Below are 20204 nucleotides of genomic sequence, written 5' to 3'. Positions count from 1 at the left end.
TGTGCCTATCCGACTTGAGGTGGGTCCTAAGGACATGAAGCAGCAGCAGTGCGTGGCGGTGAGGAGAGACACTGGGGAGAAGATCACCCTGCCTGAGTCCGAGACGGAGAAGAGGCTCCCCCTGCTGCTGGAGGAGATTCCCAGAAACAACCTGTACACTCGGTAGGGCACACCACACACAAGAAGCTTTTATGTGAATTCACAACACCCATGGGTGCATGTAACGCTGTCCCCTCTACACTGCCAAGCTGCCTGTTGCAGCTGAGATGGAACTGAGCTCTGTCATATTTATTTTTTACCTGTATTTAGCAGGTCATGTCTGAATACTGTCATGTACCAGCCTGCCAAACTTAAGCACGGGGGGAGTACTTGTAATGTAGATGTCTAGTCCACTACTACTTTTGCACCTTTCTGACCTGACAAAACACTGTCAGGGGTATTTGGTACATCAGAAAATGCATCAAAAGCATTCATATTTAACTCTCGCCAGTACACGAGTGTTTGTACATACATTATCAAGTGAGTTGGCAACACTTGTCTTACCCCAAAGGACACCAACGCAGTCATGCCTGGCTATGTACAACCCTTTTTAGGTATTACACCTATTCATTACATGTGCTGTAGATTCTAGATTCTGTTGCTCAAACTTTGAATGCTTGATACAGTTTGGACAATGGCTGTTTGGGTACTAGGTGGTCAGATTGTACTTACCTGGTAGAACCTCTGGATTTGACAGTGAAAATAAGACTATCTTCACCCACAGCAGCACATTTGTCCATGGACTATGACACGTTGGTCAGCAGAAATGAGGGCAACAAGTATTTTCTAGTCTCATTCTAGACCAGTGTTGCCTTTTCCCTTCCTCACACTAAATATCATTTTTCTGTTTTGTATGTTGTGGTGTTAATAATACATTTGACTTGTGTAAAGCATTTCTAAATACTAGACGCTTCACAGAGTGAACACAAGGTAAAATAATTTAATAAGTACATGTAAAAGCGAGAGGAATGATGAAAATGGAAGGAAGGGATGTTGGATATGGTTGGGGAGGGTGTTCCAGAGGGAGGGTGCAGCAACTCGGAAGGCCCTGTCGTGTAGGCCCTGTAGTGTAATTGCATCTGCAGAACTGGTGCATTGGGTAGGGCATGGTGGAGGAGGAGATGGGAGAGGAAGGGAGGCTGTTTTTGACTTGACAGGTGTTTTAAAGTGTATCCTATATCTTAACTGGGAGACAGTGGAGGTTGTGGAGGACGGGTGATGTGATCTCTGCAGCAGGTGAGGGTGAGCAAACGGGCAGCGGAGTTCTGGATGTATTGAAGTTTATTGAGGATTTTGTCAGGTGAACTGCAGAGAATTGTTTTGGAATAATCAAGTCTGGAAGTTATGAGGGCATGGATGAGTGTTTCTGCCGGACAGGGAGGGCCTGAGGTTGGTAATATTGGCGGAAATGGTTGACATTAGGTAGGAACTAGAAGGTGTGGGTCAAGGATGATTCCAAGGTGGAGGACCTGGGTGTAGGGGGTGACCATGAAGCCATGTTTAGTGAGACGGTCTGTGTGGAACAGCAGAAGGAGAAGATGATGGAGATTTTAGATGTATTGCAGTTGAGTTTGAGAGACTTCTGTTGCATCTATGAATTCATGTCTGCAAGGTTATTTGGGTTTCTTGAAAGGTGTTAAAGAGTATTTTAATCATTAGCCTAGCTGTGGAAACGGAGGCCATGACGGCAGAGGATTTGTCTAGGATGAAAAGGAGGGGACCAAGAGCTGAACCCCAGGGGTGACTGGGGTGGTGGGGGATTTGCAGTTGTTTATGGAGATGTATTGATGACTGTCAGAGACATTTTAATTAAGCCAGGAGAAGGGGTTGCTGGTAATGCCAAGGGAGTACTGCATGCTTGTGAGGAGGATGGAATGGTCGATGGTAGCAAATGCGGTGCTAAGATCGGAGCAATTAGAAGTATGAGGATGCTTAGGAAGCCAGAGCCAACATGTTCTTGGTGATTTTCAGCAGGGAGGTTTCTATGTTGTGTTTGGAGCAGAAGCCGGATTGGAAAGGTTAACTAGAGAGGGTACAATTTCTGGGGAAATTGTAGGGTGTGCTTGCTTGCGTCGGTTGCAGACAGGTCCGTTTATTAACTGTAATTTTTACAACTGATATTTCCGTATGTTTTATATAAAAATGCATACTTATTATTTATGAAGATTGCATAGATTTAAAAGCACACATTTGTTGCTGCTCATTTACAATTCAAAATACAAAAAGTGAAGTGTAGAATGAAACGGTTGTCTTTTCATTTCCCCTGCAAGAGGGAATAGTGATAAGCTATAGCAGCCTCAGTTGAAAAGTTGGATCAAACAAAGATATTGGGCAATCCGGTGTAAAAATGGTCTTAACCTCTATGACACGTCACCTTAGGTTTTTCCCTTCTAGTGATATTTTCAAGCATTTAGCCTACTCATATTGTATTCATTCATTAAGAACCCCCTTTGAAACAAGCTGAACAACCTTTGAAACAAGCAATTGTAACAACGTTGTCACCGGCAGTATTTCACATGGAATCGCGATTCAAACAGTACCATCTGCTAACTGAAAATATGCCCCCAATGACGAAAATAAGCTTGACATTTATTAGGGGGAAATGGCTAATTCAAATGAAGTTTGCTGGAAGCGATCCTTGTCAGTAACAATGCCAAATGCGACCATTTGGTCTCAGTCTAGAGCCCTGCGTGGAGAAGCTAACCCCGGTAAATTGTGCTACTAGCAAGCTAGCCTAGCTGCTGCTGCTATTTCAATTTCAAGTTTTATTGTCAGGTACACAGAACAACACAAGGTCAGACTGGCCACTGAAATTCATAAGCTCCATTAAAATAGAATAAGATCAAAATAAAATAATAGTAATAAACATCCTAATATACAAAAAAAACTCGCTCAAGGAGGTTTGCGGTTAATTACACCCACACACCATATACATTCAATCACAAACTCATCGAATGTACTATATACACACACGTTACCTGTTAAACACAAATGTGTGTCTTTCTGTGAAACAGTGCATCTCTTGTGTCTGTGTCCCAGGGCATCAGCTGACCTGAATCAGCACATGGTGGTAGCAGACACAATGGAACAGTTCCAGAAGGACCTGGACCAGGGCAGGGTGAGTGGAGAGAGGAAAGGAGGAACACGCGCTATACATGCTGTAGCTCATTTAGCTAATAATGGATTTGACTAATTGATTAATTTTGGGGGTAGGATGTGGCTGTATACTGTGTTAACTAGTTAATTACTAGTTTTAGTTGGTTGATATTATTGCTGATTATCTCTCTTGAAGTACTCCAGAACAAGTAGTCTATGAGACGGGATTGAAATGTTCTTTCCATCTCTGTAGATTGTCCAAATCCCCTTCTGTGGAGGTATTGAGTGTGAGGACTGGATTAAGAAGACCACAGCTAAGTAAGTCACAGAGAACAACACCAAGTATACCTGTATGTGCAGTATATGCCCCTAAAAATGTTTAAATCTCCTACTTGCTCAAGGCCTGTTTTCATATTTACTTTTAATCGCGACGTAGTTAAGGCGACAACGTAGTTAAGGCGGCAGGCGTGTGTTGCTTAGGCGGCCACCTTAACTGAAAAGTGCTGTGGGAAACCCTGAGATAAGATCATGTGTACTGAGCACCTGCCTGTCTCTCATCCATCCTCCACGATCCTCTATCTGCCCCAACTTCCTCCCCTTCTCTCTCCTCCTCTGTCTCTTGCCCCCCACATTCCTGCCAAAGCAAATTCCTTGTCTGTGCAAACTTTCATGGCGAATAAATCCCTTTCTGATTCTGATTCTGATTCCTCCAGGGACCAAGACCTTGAACCCGGGGCCCCCTCAATGGGAGCTAAGAGCCTGTGTATCCCCTTCAATCCCCTGAGGACCCTGCAGCCTGGACAGACCTGCGTCAGCGGCAAGGAGCCCGCAAAGTACTACACCCTTTTTGGACGCAGCTACTGAGGTGGAGGAGAGAGGATGAATGGATGGATGATCTCAATAGGCTCTTGTGGTGTACTTTCCACTTCTATTCTCTTGGTTATGTTATTTTATATGTATGTTGATACAGAAGGGAGTCAGTGTCAGGGTGTCTTGTTTTTTAATCAGCACAAGATTTATGGGAAAATAAAAGTAAATATTAGGTTTTTGTTTTCTGTTTCTGGTGAATGAGAGGAAGCAAGGGAAGAAATCCACTAGAGGCTATTGAGACTCACCAATGAGAAAAAGATTATTGTCGCACTCTGGTATTTACTTTTCCCTATGTGTTCGTTAGTCACTTCAATAAAATAATCACCCGGTCTGTCTAGAAAGCAGTAAATGTTTACAGCTTGCCAGAGAGACTGGGGTAACTTACTGTCCTCAATTTTTATAACTGGTGATCTGACCTGTAGCCTCAACCACTTTCACCCTATCCCCTTCTAAATATCTCAGGACCTTCAGAAGGACACAGACACAAAGTTTCCCTGGTGCAAATAAGGTAGAGTCCTAGGCCCTGGTCATATTCAACCACTTCTGTCCTTTCTCTTTTCCATTCAGTCTTCCTTGGAGAAATTACTGCTCCAGGGTAGGTGGATTGGTGATTGGAGTGTCACGGGATCTTTTTATTTTTTGCCTTTTTAGTCAAGGTTTGATCAGACAAATGGTTGGAAGGTGTCTGCGTTATTTAGATTGGGACCTAAACAGAGAATTGTACATCAAGGGAGATTATCCATTGATTTTGGGCCCTTGGCTAGGCTTTATCTGTGTATGAAACTTGATGTTCTCAGTGCCTGTTGTAACAACCCCTTTAGTTTACTGACAACCCTTTGACTGATGTGGGTGGTGTGCACTGGGTAATAGGGACTGTATCTACTTCATCTGAATCCACCTTACTCATAGGAATTCTCCAAACATGTAATTATGTAATATCATAAATTACTGTATATGTTAATATGCTGGACTGTTGAATTCCTCATGGCTTTTCCCTGTGAATTGCAGAACTTGTCTACAAATAAAGGGTATTTGAAAATGCCACTTGTGTGATTGGTAAAGTATGGTTGATTTATATCTAGTGTTAAGAAAAATGTGGAACATGGATTAAATCGTCAACACAAGCAAATGTTTTCCAAATGGAGCTAATAAATTCAAATTATTTGTGGAATGATTCTTGAAATGGGACCAAACGGGGTGAAATATTGAAAAAATAAAACCTTGTGCTCAGACACATTTAACTTATTTAAACGTAATAAGCTAATCTTTTGGTAACTTTTTTCCCAGTGCCTTTTTCACTTTGCCTTTTGATTTTGAATGCTAAGTAGGCGTACAACTTGGTAGAACTTGCTAAATTGGCTAAAACAATTTTTTATGTCCGGTTTGATTGTGGTGATCGTGTTAATTGTTGTTTTGTCCTACTTTGTTGGGCTGTAACTGTGCTGTAGGTCTCAATAATCATTATTATATTCAGGGTTGCCACGGGTCTGGAAAGTAGCTACTTGAAAGTGCTTGAATAAACCGAGCAATGAAGAGGTCCTTAAAAGTGCTTGAATTTAGCCTTTTTTTCCCCAGATTTATCACGCGCTCCCCCAGCTCCTACTGACTAAATCCAAAAATTTTACATGTTGAAGGTATGAAAAAGTCTGTCAGGGCTTTCAGTAATATGCATTTTTTTAATGATTCCCCATGATTGGCTGGTTGATAATGGGAAACGTAGGTTAGAGCTCGGCCTCCACGTTTACCGGTAAAAGTGAAATTAACCTCCAAACTCTTGTGACAAGGGATATTTGACAAAAAAAACTCCAGAGCAGGCAGAGTGCTGGTCCGAGTGGAAGCACGTCCCTGTCTCTCGGTACCAACGTTAATGCAAACTCCAATGCAAACGTACCCCATACGCATTTTCAGCGTGTCCTCGGGCATTCAACCCAAGTTGGTATTGCTCTCGTACTTTGTTAGAGAACTCAGCCAAGCTAGATGAATGTTTCTGCTTCCCCTGTTGACAATTTGGAGCCAGAAATGATAAAGACATCACCTTCACTATACAAGGTTTTACCAATGCGAGTAAATCACTCGCGTGACCAAATTTTACGCTAGGCGACTAAAAATTATCTTTAATAGTAAATTGTTCGAGGCAAATAATACGTTTAGCGCAGATTTCAGTGACGCACCGTCGCTTGACTACGAGTTAACATGATTGGCTGCTATGACAATTATACAATTAGTTATTTTGCTGCTGCTCAACAACGCAAACGGAGATTTTAAGATTATTTTTTTTGTTCAGATTATTATTGATCTTCTAATCAGCTCTGCCAACTGCGAAAAAGCCTTCAGTACCCAAAAGAGAATAAAATCAAATGCCCGCAGCAGTCTCACATCCTCACGCCTTTCAGACCTGATCTTCATTTCAACAGAAGGCCCAGAGCTTCAGCAGTATGATCCATCATCAGCTGTGGAGAGGTGGCTGTAGTCAAGTGGCAGAAATACATTTGCTAAATATTACATCCATATGCAACATAAAAAATAATTCAGACAGATAATGTAGTCTTGGGAGGAGTTGGAACTTTGAAGTGAAACCCAGAATATGGCTAACAAACAATTTATAAAATAATTATAGAAATAATTTATCTTTGAAAAGTGCTTGAAATGTATCAAAAGAGTGGCAACCCAATATTGCAGTTTATCATGGTACATCGACTTGCACAGACCTCCGACCCTGCTTGCAAATAATCGTCACACAATCCTACCCAACTCCTCCCACTGCAAGTTCAAGCCTCTCTAGCACAGACAGCCGTAGGCCGACGCCACTCAATAACTGAGCGTACTGTCAAAATTTGTTTGGTCGTTCCTCCCTTGCTGCACCTTGGTGTTGTGCCTACCTAGCCGGATAGACGGGACATACCTTGTCTCTCTGTTAGCCCCCGCAAAATGACCGATCAGGGATTGTCAGACGAAGCGGTTGCTGCAGCTTGCAAAGATGGAAACGCCATTACCAAAGTGAGTCATTGGATTTTTTTTTTGCGAACTACTAGACTAGCTAACTTCTCATGAACGAGTCGGCTGCCGAGCAATGGGCCTGCTACTGACACGTTAGCCAAACTTCGAATTCCAGTTGTACTTCAGTGTCCGTTCATAAGTGCATCGTTAAAAGCAAGCTAGCTGACTAGCCCGAGTAGCTAAACCAGAGTAGCTAAATATTAGCTAGCCAGGTAAGAATAGCAAAAGTGAGACCATAGTGAGTTTAATACCGCTACCAGCTGTTAGCTGTTATGTCACGATTAATGCAAACGTTGGGGATGTAGGCAGGGACTCTACTGTATACGAACTAGTTGCTCTGCTTGTTAGTAACTCAACACAAGTGACATTTAGTTTGGACTTCGGTAGGAGGCTCTCTTGATAAGCCCTGCCAACTCTGAAGTAAGAGAGGAAAGGACGGAAGAAATTACTCCTCTCACAGACATAGATACAGTGGTGACTGGTCATAAGAGGCAGGCCCCACCTGTTATCAACAGAAAGAACTGCAACAAAATTGTTATTTAATTCTCTTTTTTTTTAGTTTACTTCGAATTATTTATTATCTATGAATATAGCATCTTCCTAAATTTGTTTCGTTTCATTCGTTTGTGTTAGGATTTTATTTCATGTTCACTGGTCCCTGCCTTGCTGCTTCAATCTGCGTTCTGCCGATTCGAGTTAGCAGAGGCTAATTGTGAAGGTGGGGCTCTGGTGGGGCTAGCCCCTCTCTCACAATGCAATTTACATTGGACGTGGGAAAGTATTAATACGCATGCTCAGAATTCTAATCCATCAATTTAGATCACACGAATTTGATACCAAATGGGGCAGAGAGCCGGTAGCCCCATAGATATATCTATGGGTAGCCCCACCACAGCGTCATCTTGTATTTCATACCCGATTGTCTGTCTGTCTGGCGCCAACATTAGTCGGCAAAGAAGAAGAGCGAGTAGTCCCGTTTTGCCATCTTCTGTTGAAATACTACACTACCCACATTCCTAAGCAAAACAACACTGATATCTCTGATTGGTCGAACTCGCGGTTACCATGGCGACGTTTACCACCCCCGTGACCGGTTTAAGCGATCTGAAGGTTAAAATGTTTGTTTGAGCAGGAAAAGAAATGAAACGTACATATGCCAGTGGTGCTGAACATATCGGACAACAAAAGAAAAGCTTATTCAGTCTACCAAAAGTGATCTCTTTCTTTGGTCCAGTATCTGTAGAGCTAGCTCTAACCCTGCGCCCGGTGACCTGCATGTCCACGGTGCTGAAACGCGGAGCCCATCGTTTCTATTTATGATACCACTGGTATCATAAATAGAAACGATGAATAGAAACTATATCATGAATATCATGAAACTATATCATGAATAGAAACGATATCTCATTATGTGCTGGTGATTGAAGATAATGCAGATCAGTTCACAAAAAAAGTCACTAGATGGCGGAGTTGAGGGGAATATAAAAACGCGCCTTTTTACGAGTATGAACATACTTTTTTTTTTTATAGTAAACCTTGCAAGATACAAGTATACTCAAAATACAAATGTTATATGAAGCCCAATGTACCAAAAACGTCAAAACGCAACCATGTCATGCCACTTAGGCACTGTAAAACTAAAACAAAGCCAGTATACCATCAGTCTGTCGTGGGCATTCCAAGCTAGGTAGCTAGCTACTGTCAGAATTCAGTAAATCACAGGCACTCCTCGGACTTAAGCTCGATTATAAAAAAAACCCCAGCTGGGAAATGTTAGAGGTGTTCACAGTCCTGTAGAGGAGACCTTCATGAACAGAATGACATCAAATTGAGGCTGTGGCATTGAAGTTCAGGTTAGTAGCCAATGGCTCAAAGTACTCTCAGCCCATTACAGACGTCTTAAAATGGGAAAACCTCTGTGCCACATACGGGATGGTATTGGCACAGGGATTGGCTCTAATTTGAGTGACAGGTTGATTCACCAATTGAAAAACTCATCTGGGAATTTTGATTTTTGTAAGGGGAGGGCCGAGATTTTACTGTCGCCGTTTGGCTTCCTAAACAGCAATAGAATTACAAGTTTCTCTAAACCGCGTCGCGTACAGCATAACAGTGAGCTACACTGGCTTAAAACTACAGGTATATAATGATAATTGTACCCATTAACTGTTTACTAGTAATATTATCTCATAATAAATCATAAAACGTTCATTGATATGTGAGCCATGTTTATTATTTTAACGATGGAAAACGGATGTATCACAGACCGCTATCGTATATGTCGTCCAACAGAGGCTAATTATGCTAACGTCTCAGTCAACAAGCAAAAATTGACTACTGTTTTCGAAAGTAAATGTACTAATAATATCATCGTACATCGTATTGTACATTAAATCTCACAAGTGTGTTTTTTATGACAATTTTAAATGAGCAATAAGTTCAGTTTAGCATTTGTTGACGCTTGGAACTCTCCGTTGTGATTACATTGAGAGCAGAACGTTTGTCCTCCCTAATACCAGTACTAGTAGTCTAAATTCGGTTCAGTGTCAGTCAGACACTTTTTCTTCTTTGCTTTTGTTAAATAATTCAAGTTGAGGGGATGTTTGAGTCAGCCCAGACAGCTGAAAATATACTGCGCTAATCAATTAGCTAAGCAGTGAAGTTACCGAAAGGGCGAGGCTTATTCCAACATAAAACGCTGTATGTAAATCGTTTTAATCAAATACGGTTGGATTATTTATATGTTTAGCTGCCTGTTCATGAAGATGAAAGTGCACATAATAAAATAATAAACCATTGATGCAAACCAACAGGAATCCTTGCTTTTTCTGCTCTATTATGTTTTATGTGGGTAGGACCCAATATAGTTATTGAAACAGGCCCCCAGATGCTTAACCCTGTGAAGCCTGACACATCAACTAACAGACAGAAAATTAATTTTTTTGTTATTTTAGTGTTTATTGAACCTTTAGTCAAAACATTTCCGCTTTGTTGGGGCCGTCAGTGGTGTTGAGTTCATTGCTGTTCGGGTATGGCCCTGTAGGCAAATTGGTTCTGAGCTTTGTTGCATTCCTAATTTAGGTTTGCAAATGTGACAGTGGTAATTTTACATGTGTGTGTGTGTGTGTGTGTGTGAGAGAAGGAGAGCAATTACACAAGAAGGTCTCTCCAGTAGGTCTATGTGTAGGCTACTACAACACCTGGTAGAAGCAAGCCGCTCTGTCGTTAAAAGTGTTTTGTGGAGCCACGCTGTTTGTTGATGTGTTAAATAAACACATCAGTAGCAAGAGGGAGTTTTGTAGCTTTAATGGTATGTATTCTATATTTCGAAATGGTATGTGCCCCACCAATATTTTACATATAAAAACGCCACTGCATAGATAACTCCACAGTCACCGTCAGGGACGTCTATTTTCTTTCTTAATATCATGCACTTACTCACCCCTCCCGCTGCACACCCTCTGTGACACAGACAGAGAGTCTGTGTGTGTGTGTTAAACTACATGGCCAGTAGGCCAGAGAGCAACTCTTTTGCATTATCCCTATATTACTGATGCTTGCCTGAGTATTTAGCCTTGACCAGATGCGTTTCCTCTCAACAATACAGTGGTACCTTCAAGTTGGAGCAAAAAAACTCATGGACATTTTAAACATAAACAATGTCCTGCTCTAGATCTGGTCTGAATGAAGAAGAAATGCGAAATATTGATTCACATGATTAGAAATGTCTATTTTGGTGACTGATCTGGAAGGATCTGTGTGGTTCCAGGATTTTATGATGCAGCAGACCATGCTGAGGGTGAAAGATCCGGTCAAATCTCTGGACTTCTACACCCGGATCCTGGGGATGACGTAAGTAGCACACTGTGGAGTTGGGGATGAAAACGGCAACCTACGTTTACCATTAAACCAAAGGCAAATACCCTGAATAAGTGAAACAATACAAAAGTATATTAGTATAACATAAACAATTATTAATAATTATTGGTGACGTCGTTCAATCTTCCTGTTACTTCCTGTCTCCAGGCTACTGCAGAAGTTTGATTTCCCTTCCATGCGCTTCTCTCTGTTCTTTCTGGGCTATGAGGATAAGAAAGAGATACCTGCGGATGTGAAGGAGAAGACTGCTTGGACCTTCTCCAGAAGAGCCACCATCGAGCTCACACAGTAAGGGATGGGATTGGTTTAACAATATTATTATTTATGCTGGTTGATGCATCAAAAACTCTGGTTTACAGACTTGTAAGTCAGGCCATCAAGACACATTCTTACTCAGGACTTGAAATTAACTTTTTTACTTGGTGGCACTTTGTGCTCCAAACCTTAAAAAGTTAGCAGCACCCACTGAATATTAAGGAGCACCACAACAAAAAAAATAATGTTTTATTTTGCACGCTAGTTAACTCCCTGTCACTTGACAACGGAGCGCAGTTACAAGGTGTGACGACGGCTAATATTAACCAGAGCCATTGAAAAAGAGAGTTGCGACACTCCTTGATCTTACCGACACACAATCACGTGGTTCATGTACAGTGAGGGATTTTTTTGTTGATCCCCTGCTGATTTTGTAAGTTTTCCCACTGACAAAGAAATTCAGTGTATCATTTGGTAGGTTTATTTGAACAGTGAGAGACAGAATAACAACTAAAGTTGTTTCAGTTGGCTGAGCGGTGAGGGAGTCGGGCTAGTAATCCGAAGGTTGCCAGTTCGATTCCCGGTCATGCCAACTGACGTTGTGTCCTTGGGCAAGGCACTTCACCCTACTTGCCTCGGGGGAATGTCCCTGTACATACTGTAAGTCGCTCTGGATAAGAGCGTCTGCTAAATGACTAAATGTAAATGTAAAACATAAGGGAGTCAGATGGCTGAGCGGTTAGGGAATCGGGCTAGTAATCAGAAGGTTTCCAGATCGATTCCCGGCCGTGCAAAAATGACGTTGCGTCCTTGGGCAAGGCACTTCACCCTACTTGCCTCGGGGGAATGTCCCTGTACTTACTGTAAGTCGCTCTGGATAAGAGCGTCTGCTAAATGACTCAATGTAATGTAAAACATATGGAAAAACGCATGTCGAAATTGTTATAAATTGATTTGCATTTTAATGACTGAAATCAATATTTGACCCCTCTGCAAAACATGACTATTGGTGGCAAAACCCTTGTTGGCAATCACAGAGGTCAGACGTTTCTGGTAGTTGCCCACCAGGTTTACACACATCTCAGGAAGGAATTTGTCCCACTCCTCTTTGCAGATCTTCTCCAAGTCATCAAGGTTTTGAGGCTGACGTTTGACAACTTGAACCTTCAGCTCCCTCCACATATTTTCTATGGGATTAAGGTCTGGAGACTGGCTAGGCCACGCAGTAATTTTCGTGGATGTTTGCATGCGCCACTACCCGGGAACAGTCAGGTAGTAGCGCGTGGCAACATTTATTTTTGTTTCAAAATAAAAATATTATAGGGAAGGCAAAACTTATTTAAATTACATTTCAATTATATCATGGTTACGGTATTTAAATATATAAATAGAGATTCCTCTGCATACTACTAGAAGGGGGCACGCGTACCATAGTTTGAGAACCACTGATTCGATGTCTGTTGTTCACAAACCTCAGACTAGACATACACACACAAACATCATTATAAATAAATTGAATTGAAATACAGTATAAAATGTACAATTATTACGCTCCTGCACTTCATTTGATCCGAGAAGACAACAGGGAGATAGCGAATAATGGTTGGCTGCAGCATTTGGATGCACCAATCGGTCTGAGAAGGGAAAGTGGGGGAGGACAAGACTGTGAGGAGATTGAGAGTGGCATACCGGGAGCCAATGAGCCAATTCAGTGTCCAAGTGAGCCAAGAGTCAGTGTCGATGTGAGCCAGTGATGAAGACATGAGGGAGGAGTTAAGAAAACGTATAGCTCAGACAAGAAGGTTTCAGGCAGCCCTAAAACGTCAGAAAATAATGAATGTGGTCCTACGGGAAAATAAAATGTACCGTATTTTTCGGAAATAAAAATATTTAGAACTCGCATCTAAAGGTAAATATTATTTAAATCCCGGGCAATAGAAAACATACATTACGCACTTACATACTTTCGTTTTCGAAGTGTGTTACACAACGGCATGCTGTAGTGCCTATAATCGTGCATTGCTTGGTATCATTGTTCCCTTATCAAGTGCGGCATATATTCCAGTGCGGTTTATACTCAGATTTACAAACACAAACCTCCCATTCTGGTGGGTTGAGGTTAATAGAAAATGTGGCTTATTTTCCAGAAAATACCGTAATGGAAAATACATTTACTGCAATTTTATCAAAAGATCAGATAAAAGCGATCAATATGAAGAGTAAGAGGGGCATGACATGGGGAAGTTACATCCTTCTGTTTTGCTACTGGCTCAAAAGCCTACAAACTGCTTCAGGACATGGAGATTCTTCTCCCTGACATCAGAACCCTGCAAAGAAGAACACACGATATAAAGATGGAACCAGGAGTATTAGGGGAGGAGTTTGACATGCCGAAGATAGATGGCCTGACCGAGATAGAGGGGCGTGTACGTACTCTGGATGAGATGGCAATCACACCAAGTGTGGAGCTGCACCTGGGAACAGGGTAGCTTTACGTTACCTGGCCACACAGGAGAGGAAACACATAGACAAGGTGGAAACAAGTAGTGGCAATTTCAAAAACCTGTGAAGTAAGCATGAGCATTAACCCGTTAAGAAGTAGCGTCACATATGTGATCGTTCGAAAGCGGGCCCCACAGAGTACCGTCACACATGTGATTCTGAACATTCCAACCGACTATTTTCCGATAGACAAAAACTATATGACAAACGCTATAGTATGGCTTCAAAATTTACAATTAGGAGGCTAACAAGTAACACTAGCAGGTAGTAGCATTGCTACGAGTATTATGCTAGGTTGCTAGGTAACGGAAGCTAACTAAAACTAGCTAGCTTCCGTTTTGGAAAAATAACTCACTCTGGTGGAAGCATCGGTAATCTTTAGAACTCACTCCTTAAATTAAAGTTATTAGCTAGCTGCAGTTCTTTTTACTGTGATCATCCCCACTTGTGCTGCTGATCTTATCACCTTGTCATTGATCATTTGCATTGATGCAGTACAGTACCTAACAAACTGTATGACTGAATTAACCAAGGAACAACCTTGATAAACACAAACTAGCCATGTTATCTAGTTGAAATGGCTACCGTTCATTGTAATCAGATGTATTACCCTATTAAGAGAATTTTAACTTTGTATGCCTAAACTAATTTGTCTAATAGTCTAAATGTAAGGCTGCTGACATCTGGTTATGGTACGAGTACTCTAGGCTAGAGTACTCGTGATGTCAGTACTGTACAGTGATGGCGTTGCTTATATTAGCTACTGGTACTAGTCTAACAAGCTATTATCTTACAATAAACGTACACTAAAGCTGGATATATGAAATACCACTATTTACTAAATTGACAAGGGGTCCACTAATGTGTTGAAATATTAAAGTGATTTGATAAATTTACCAGCTAACGTGCTTCGGTAACATTGAAAATTAATGCGGTTAAACTTTGGAACTAAGCAACGTTTGCTACTATGGGTCGGCCCTTGACTTGCATTACTTCCACATACCTCGATTACAATGGAAGTGTATGGGAGTGTCGCAACTCTCTTTTTCAATGGCTCTGATATTAACCAAATTATCTCAAATCTGCATTAAAGTTTAGAACTTAAAGATGAAGTTGACGTGGTTATGTAATGTTGGATAGAACGGTGGATCAGTCACTGTATCAGCTCACAGCAAGCTGTGTTAAGAAATTAAAATAGGTTGCACCATACCAATTATCTTCACTTGCACAAATGCTCTCAAATATATTTTGAGATCACACGGACACAATTTGGGGAGCATCTCAAGCCCTCTAACTAATCTGCTGTCTTCTTTTTCTTCTCTCTCCCCTTCCTCTTTCCTTTCTCTAGTAACTGGGGCTCTGAGAATGACGACGGACAGTCCTACCACAACGGTAATTCGGACCCCCGTGGTTTTGGACACATTGGAATTGCCGTGCCCGACGTGTACGCTGCCTGCAAGCTGTTCCAGGAGCAGGGAGTCACCTTCGTAAAGAAGCCTGACGATGGTAATTCGGCCGTCTTTGTCAGTCCTGAACCACAAACTAACATTTTCATTCACTGACTTGATGCTTTTATCCAAAGCAGAATAGTGCATATAGAAAGTACAGAAGTAAAGTTATTCGAATTCTGGGGCACAGTTAGAAGTGAGACACTTCGAATCCTAGAATTCAGGAACATACATACAGCATGAGTCTACAAGATTAGACTAGTTATTTTCAGATTCTTTGTTGCAAAAAATCAAATAAAAACACAGATCAACCATATTGAGTAGAATACTTTTTGTAATTGATCATTTGCATTGCAATATTATTCAGTCAAATACTAGGCTTTATCTCTAGCTGCAAAACCAGTTCAATGTATAGTTCAACCAGGTAGCGGAAAGTATCACTATTAGTTGACTAATGCAGTACACAACATGCATCATTACAGGTTGCTTGATGCTAAGCATTTCTCAATAGGTTCATAGTATGACCTGTTGTCAACAAAGGAGGGAATCCTTCAGTCTGAGCATTGTTTGCGCTCTCTTTGTCTCTCTTACTCTTGTCTACTCCATTTCTCTCTGCCAGGTAAAATGAAAGGCTTGGCTTTCATTCAGGACCCTGACGGTTACTGGATTGAGATCCTCAGCCCCAACAACATGGTGTCCATCACCTCCTAGACAAACCAGCTCACCAGACCTCTTTACCTCACACAGCCCGACAGATCGAGAGACTGTCACATGGCCTACTAGACAATTCAAGGCAATTGCAAAGAGATCATGAAAACGGCAAGCCTGCTATGGTGAATAACGGAATAACAGAGCTGCATGACACTTGGACTGTGGCCTGGCAGTAAATGGCTATGGAATTGGACAATTAAAAAGCGGTGGGGTAAATAAATAGATACCTATCTGAGTTATAACCCTGGCATTGCATATGTATAGAATGTCTATTTTGTTCTATTTGTACCTTTTCAAAGGTCATCATGCGGTGCCATTAAAGATGGATACCACTGTTAACCTGCCACTTGTATCCATACCTTTTGTGTCTGACAGGTAGTCATAATTATAGACTTTGCTTGCTGGCTGTGAAGGCACAAACGTGTGTGTATGTCAGAGAAAGTAAATTACAACCAAATAGATGATCTTTGAAAGAATGAACCTGAGTGGACTTAAAGCTCGGATGTGTAATCGGTTCCAGATTTATTTGTGTTATACTAGTTGGTCTCTTCACATCCTGATAGAAATCAACAAATCATTACATTCGGCCCAAATGTAACGATAGGATGTCCTTCCTTGTCTATCAATCTATATTTGCACACCGCCATGCAACATGTTTGCGCGGACAATCACTCGTCATTAATGCGGGTTCCTTGTTATTGTGCAGAGCAAATGTGACAATGGAGGGTGAACCACAGCAACCTTTTGTTCCTCCTGAACCACAAATAAATGCAAAAACTGTATTAGAAACATCAACAAAACATCAACAAAAACGTCTGGATGGAGCGGTCTAAAAACATAATCAACATAGGCGTTAATTTTCCACGTTGGAGGCAACTGCGGGAGTCAAAGGATATAAAAACCGACGCCATGGTTGCTGCTTTTATTTTGGACAGGTAATTACATTTGTTTATTTTGGACCCAAGAACACTGTTTTGCTAAAATTGACATTTTAATCTATGCTAGATGTTATGTTTGTGTACCTCTCATCTATCAAGAGGCAGGATTGTTAACCTATATCCTTATTTCCTCTAATGTTTTAGGACACTTTCACCAAGTTCCATTTGTATCCAATCTGACTCAGGTAGACTCCAGACCACTCCAAACGTTACAATTTTCATTGTTAACCAAGTGCTGTGTTTCAAGTGTGTTCTGCAAAAGGACAATGACTTAAGTAGAAGGAAAATGTTAACCAAGGGCACATCTGCATGCCAATATAGACAATGGTTAGACAGTGATCCTCTGAGCAAACAGCCATGATCAATAGTCTCAATGCTGACCTGTCTGCTATCAAGTTCCTCTCTCCTGTGGGTGCAAGTTATCACACTATGAACACTGCAGCTTTTGCTTTCTGTCCAGAGGGAGGATTGTAAGGCTGCTTGTCACCCTGCCGCCACCACTCATATGCTAAAAATCTGGAATTGCTGTACGGAATCTCTTTACTTGATGGGTCTCATACCTCATCGTGTAATTTACTGTAGCATTGTTAGTCATATGTTGATCAGAGTAAGGGTCAAGATGTGGTCTTATTGGTTGTTCATGGGTATAAAGGAAATTGTGAAGCATAGTTCAGTGGATTCTTCATCTCCTCAGGGCTTCTCCTCAGTACAGTACTACTGTCAGTAGCTGCCTGTCACGAATGTCGAAGTCATCAAATTTTTCCTGAAATAACTTGCTCCTTCAAACAAATGCTTCGTAAGTAAAACGTTTAGACTTTTAATTGACAGTATTGACAACACATATTAAGAAACGTGTCTTTACTCGAAATATCGTCTCAGTTTTCAATTTGAAGCAGTAAATCTAACACTGTAGAATATCTCCCATGGTATCCTCTCTGGCTCCGCTTAGGCTAAAGACGGATGACGATACATGTATTATTCACCCCAGTAACCCCTTAATCAATTAGATGTGCTTTTAGCTTATGTTGTCATGAATATCTAACAGTTTTGCAGAAATAAAATCAGTGATTGGAGGCGAAGATATCAAGGCAGGCTTGCTCTGATTGAACCCATAGACTCAAATAACTATAATTCCATTGGTATTGGCACAATTTGGTTAATGTTAATACACTGTTCAGTTTCCCCTCTTCCTTTAAACCATAAGGGAATAGTTTTTGTTGTTTGGCCAATAATGAAACCCCCTACAATGATGTGTCTGGCAGTTTGCACAACCCTTTGTAGGGCTTTGTAGTTGAGGGCAGAGCTGTTGCCGTACCAGGCAGTGATGCAGCCAGTCAGGATGCTCTCCACAGTGCTGGTGTAGAACCGTGTGAGGATGTGACGATTCATTCCTCCGCCGTCTCAGGAAGAAGAGGCGCTGGTGTGCCTTCTTCACAATGGCCTCGGTGTGAAACGACCTTGTGAGTTTCTCATGGACGTGGACAGCAAGGAACTTGAAGATGTTGACTCTCCACTGATGCCCCATTGATGATGATGAGTCCATGTTTTCTGTCTTTTCTCCTGAAGTCCACCGCAAGCTCTTTGGTCTTACTGGTGTTGAGGGAGAGGATGTGCTCCTGACACCAGCGTGTCAGTGTGTGCACCTCCTCTCTGTAGGCGGATTCATTGTTGTCGGTGATCAGACCTACCACTGTCGTATCAGCAAACTTAACGTTGGTACTGGAGCTACTTGTTGCCACACCAACATGTGTGTACAGGGAGTACAGGGGTGGGCTGAGAACACTGTGTCTCTTAAGTACATGTTAGTACATGTTTATGTTAATGTATTAGGGGTAAACTAAATAAAACATGCTCTGTAAGAAATAATATGAATTAAGCAAGTATAATTGTTTATATCATTTGCCATATGCATCTGCGTACACAAACATCATTAGATGACTCTGGATTACTTTCATAATGTACATTGATCCTCCTTATTGAGCATAGAAAGATACACTGATGAGAGGGCTTCACATATGCTCACAGAACTGCCCCTCAGCCAAGCTAAACCCTCAAGGAAGACAAGGAAAAACTCCCAGGAAAAGTAATTGAGAAAAAAAACAGGAATAAACCCTTGGGAGGAGCAATTCGGTGAGGGATCCCCTCCTCCAGAGACGGTTGGAGACCGAGAGGTGCAGAGTGTAGACCATAGGCTCAACATAGTCATAGATCAAGAGTTTAGAATAAAATGTGCAAATAGATGAAACTCAGATATTCAAGAGTTCCAACTCGGTGCTCTGTAATGTTAGGTTGTACAATGTGGTCCTTTTCTGGTAACACTTTACAGTGACATTACATGGATAATCATGCATTAAAACTTGCATTAATACTTATATATGAACTAATGATGCGTGCTAATCACAAACTAATGAAGAGCAAACCTGAACTATGACTTCATGTGAGAATGATTACCATCTTAATCAAAATCAAATCCGTTTATTGTCACTCAACCATATACTGCGGTTCCAGGCAACATAGCACTATAACAATTATCCTAGATTATCATTTACACATAACGCAAGTTACACAATTGTTACACAACACAATGTACATTATACAGGAGATAAATAAAAGTGGCGTAGTGACATTTAGCTGTCGGTCTATAGTCAGTTACCACTGTTATTAGAGCAGTATAGAATGTGAACTCAGCCTGAGGCAGATAAATACCTGCACCGTATTTATGTATTTAGTGTAGGGTATGTATCGTGAGTGATCAAGAGTTCAGAAGTTTGATTGCTTGGAGGAAGAAACTGTCATGTAATCGGCTGATGAGGGTCCTGATGCTGCGATACCACCAACCTGATGGTATATTATTTGTGACAGAAGCCCATGGCTCGGGTGGCTGGAGTCTCTTATGACTTGTCTCCTCCAAACGTTTTTCACACACCGCCAGATGTCCTGAAGGGAGGGAAGTTCAAACTTAAAGATGAAGTTGACGTTATTTGTTATTTGTTGATTGTCCATTTTGTAATCTTTTAATTGAAACCAGCATGGTTAGACCATAACAGCCTTAGAGATCGTATTTTTTAAATGAGATCTACTTTCTTTTGAATCCTTCAAAATGTGTCATTAAAATAGCTTGATCACAAAGTTTGTGTTTGTACTTCATTTTAATGCCGTTTGTTCATGGGTGGATTTTCAAATCATCTAATAAGATTTGACACGTGGTTTTAGTTAAGCCCTTTCATGTTGAAATCTTTTCTGACGTTAATATATAGTGTATTCATGAAATACACTGTAGATTTAAAAATGTTGCTGGGCTTAATTTATTACATATTGTACCTGAATTGACCATAGAAATTTCCTGACAGATTACCTTAATTTATTTCTTTATATCACAATATATTATCTCACTCCAACGGCACCCCCCGCCCCCCCTGGAAGGTCAAGTAAAAAATGTTTTTAATATAGCGCCAGATCACAAAATAAG

The 20204-nt window shown here is 41.2% G+C and overlaps 2 protein-coding genes across 2 annotated transcripts in view; both read left to right on the top strand.

The window, feature by feature from the left end:
• Positions 1–5046, top strand: part of eprs1 (glutamyl-prolyl-tRNA synthetase 1) — a 33281-nt gene extending 28235 nt beyond the window's left edge. Inside the window, 4 exon segments of the mRNA XM_067260535.1 lie at positions 1–162; positions 3079–3157; positions 3389–3453; positions 3849–5046. The exon segment at positions 1–162 is cut by the window's left edge and continues 2 nt beyond it. Coding sequence (XP_067116636.1) covers positions 1–162; positions 3079–3157; positions 3389–3453; positions 3849–3999 — 457 coding nt within the window. The 3' untranslated portion in view covers positions 4000–5046.
• A 1718-nt stretch (positions 5047–6764) lies between these two features.
• Positions 6765–16136, top strand: LOC136966130 (lactoylglutathione lyase-like). Its single transcript, XM_067260534.1, has 5 exons — positions 6765–7002; positions 10772–10854; positions 11029–11169; positions 14987–15144; positions 15706–16136. Exons 1-5 carry the CDS (start codon positions 6934–6936, stop codon positions 15795–15797), a joined length of 543 nt encoding a protein of 180 aa, XP_067116635.1. The 5' UTR covers positions 6765–6933; the 3' UTR covers positions 15798–16136.
• The last annotated feature ends 4068 nt before the right edge of the window (positions 16137–20204 follow it).

The sequence above is a fragment of the Osmerus mordax genome, chromosome 22, assembly GCF_038355195.1.
Source record: "Osmerus mordax isolate fOsmMor3 chromosome 22, fOsmMor3.pri, whole genome shotgun sequence".
NCBI lineage: Eukaryota > Metazoa > Chordata > Actinopteri > Osmeriformes > Osmeridae > Osmerus > Osmerus mordax.
This window is presented reverse-complemented; position numbering and strand designations above follow the sequence as displayed.

What these genes read in the sequence shown, in the direction of transcription:
- LOC136966130 (XM_067260534.1), top strand. Translation starts at nt 6,934, where the DNA reads ATGACCGATCAGGGATTGTCAGACGAAGCGGTTGCTGCAGCTTGCAAA. An exon ending in ACCCGGATCCTGGGGATGAC is followed by an intron (nt 10,855 to 11,028) that starts GTAAGTAGCACA and finishes TCCTGTCTCCAG; the next exon opens with GCTACTGCAGAAGTTTGATT. An exon ending in GCCACCATCGAGCTCACACA is followed by an intron (nt 11,170 to 14,986) that starts GTAAGGGATGGG and finishes TCCTTTCTCTAG; the next exon opens with TAACTGGGGCTCTGAGAATG.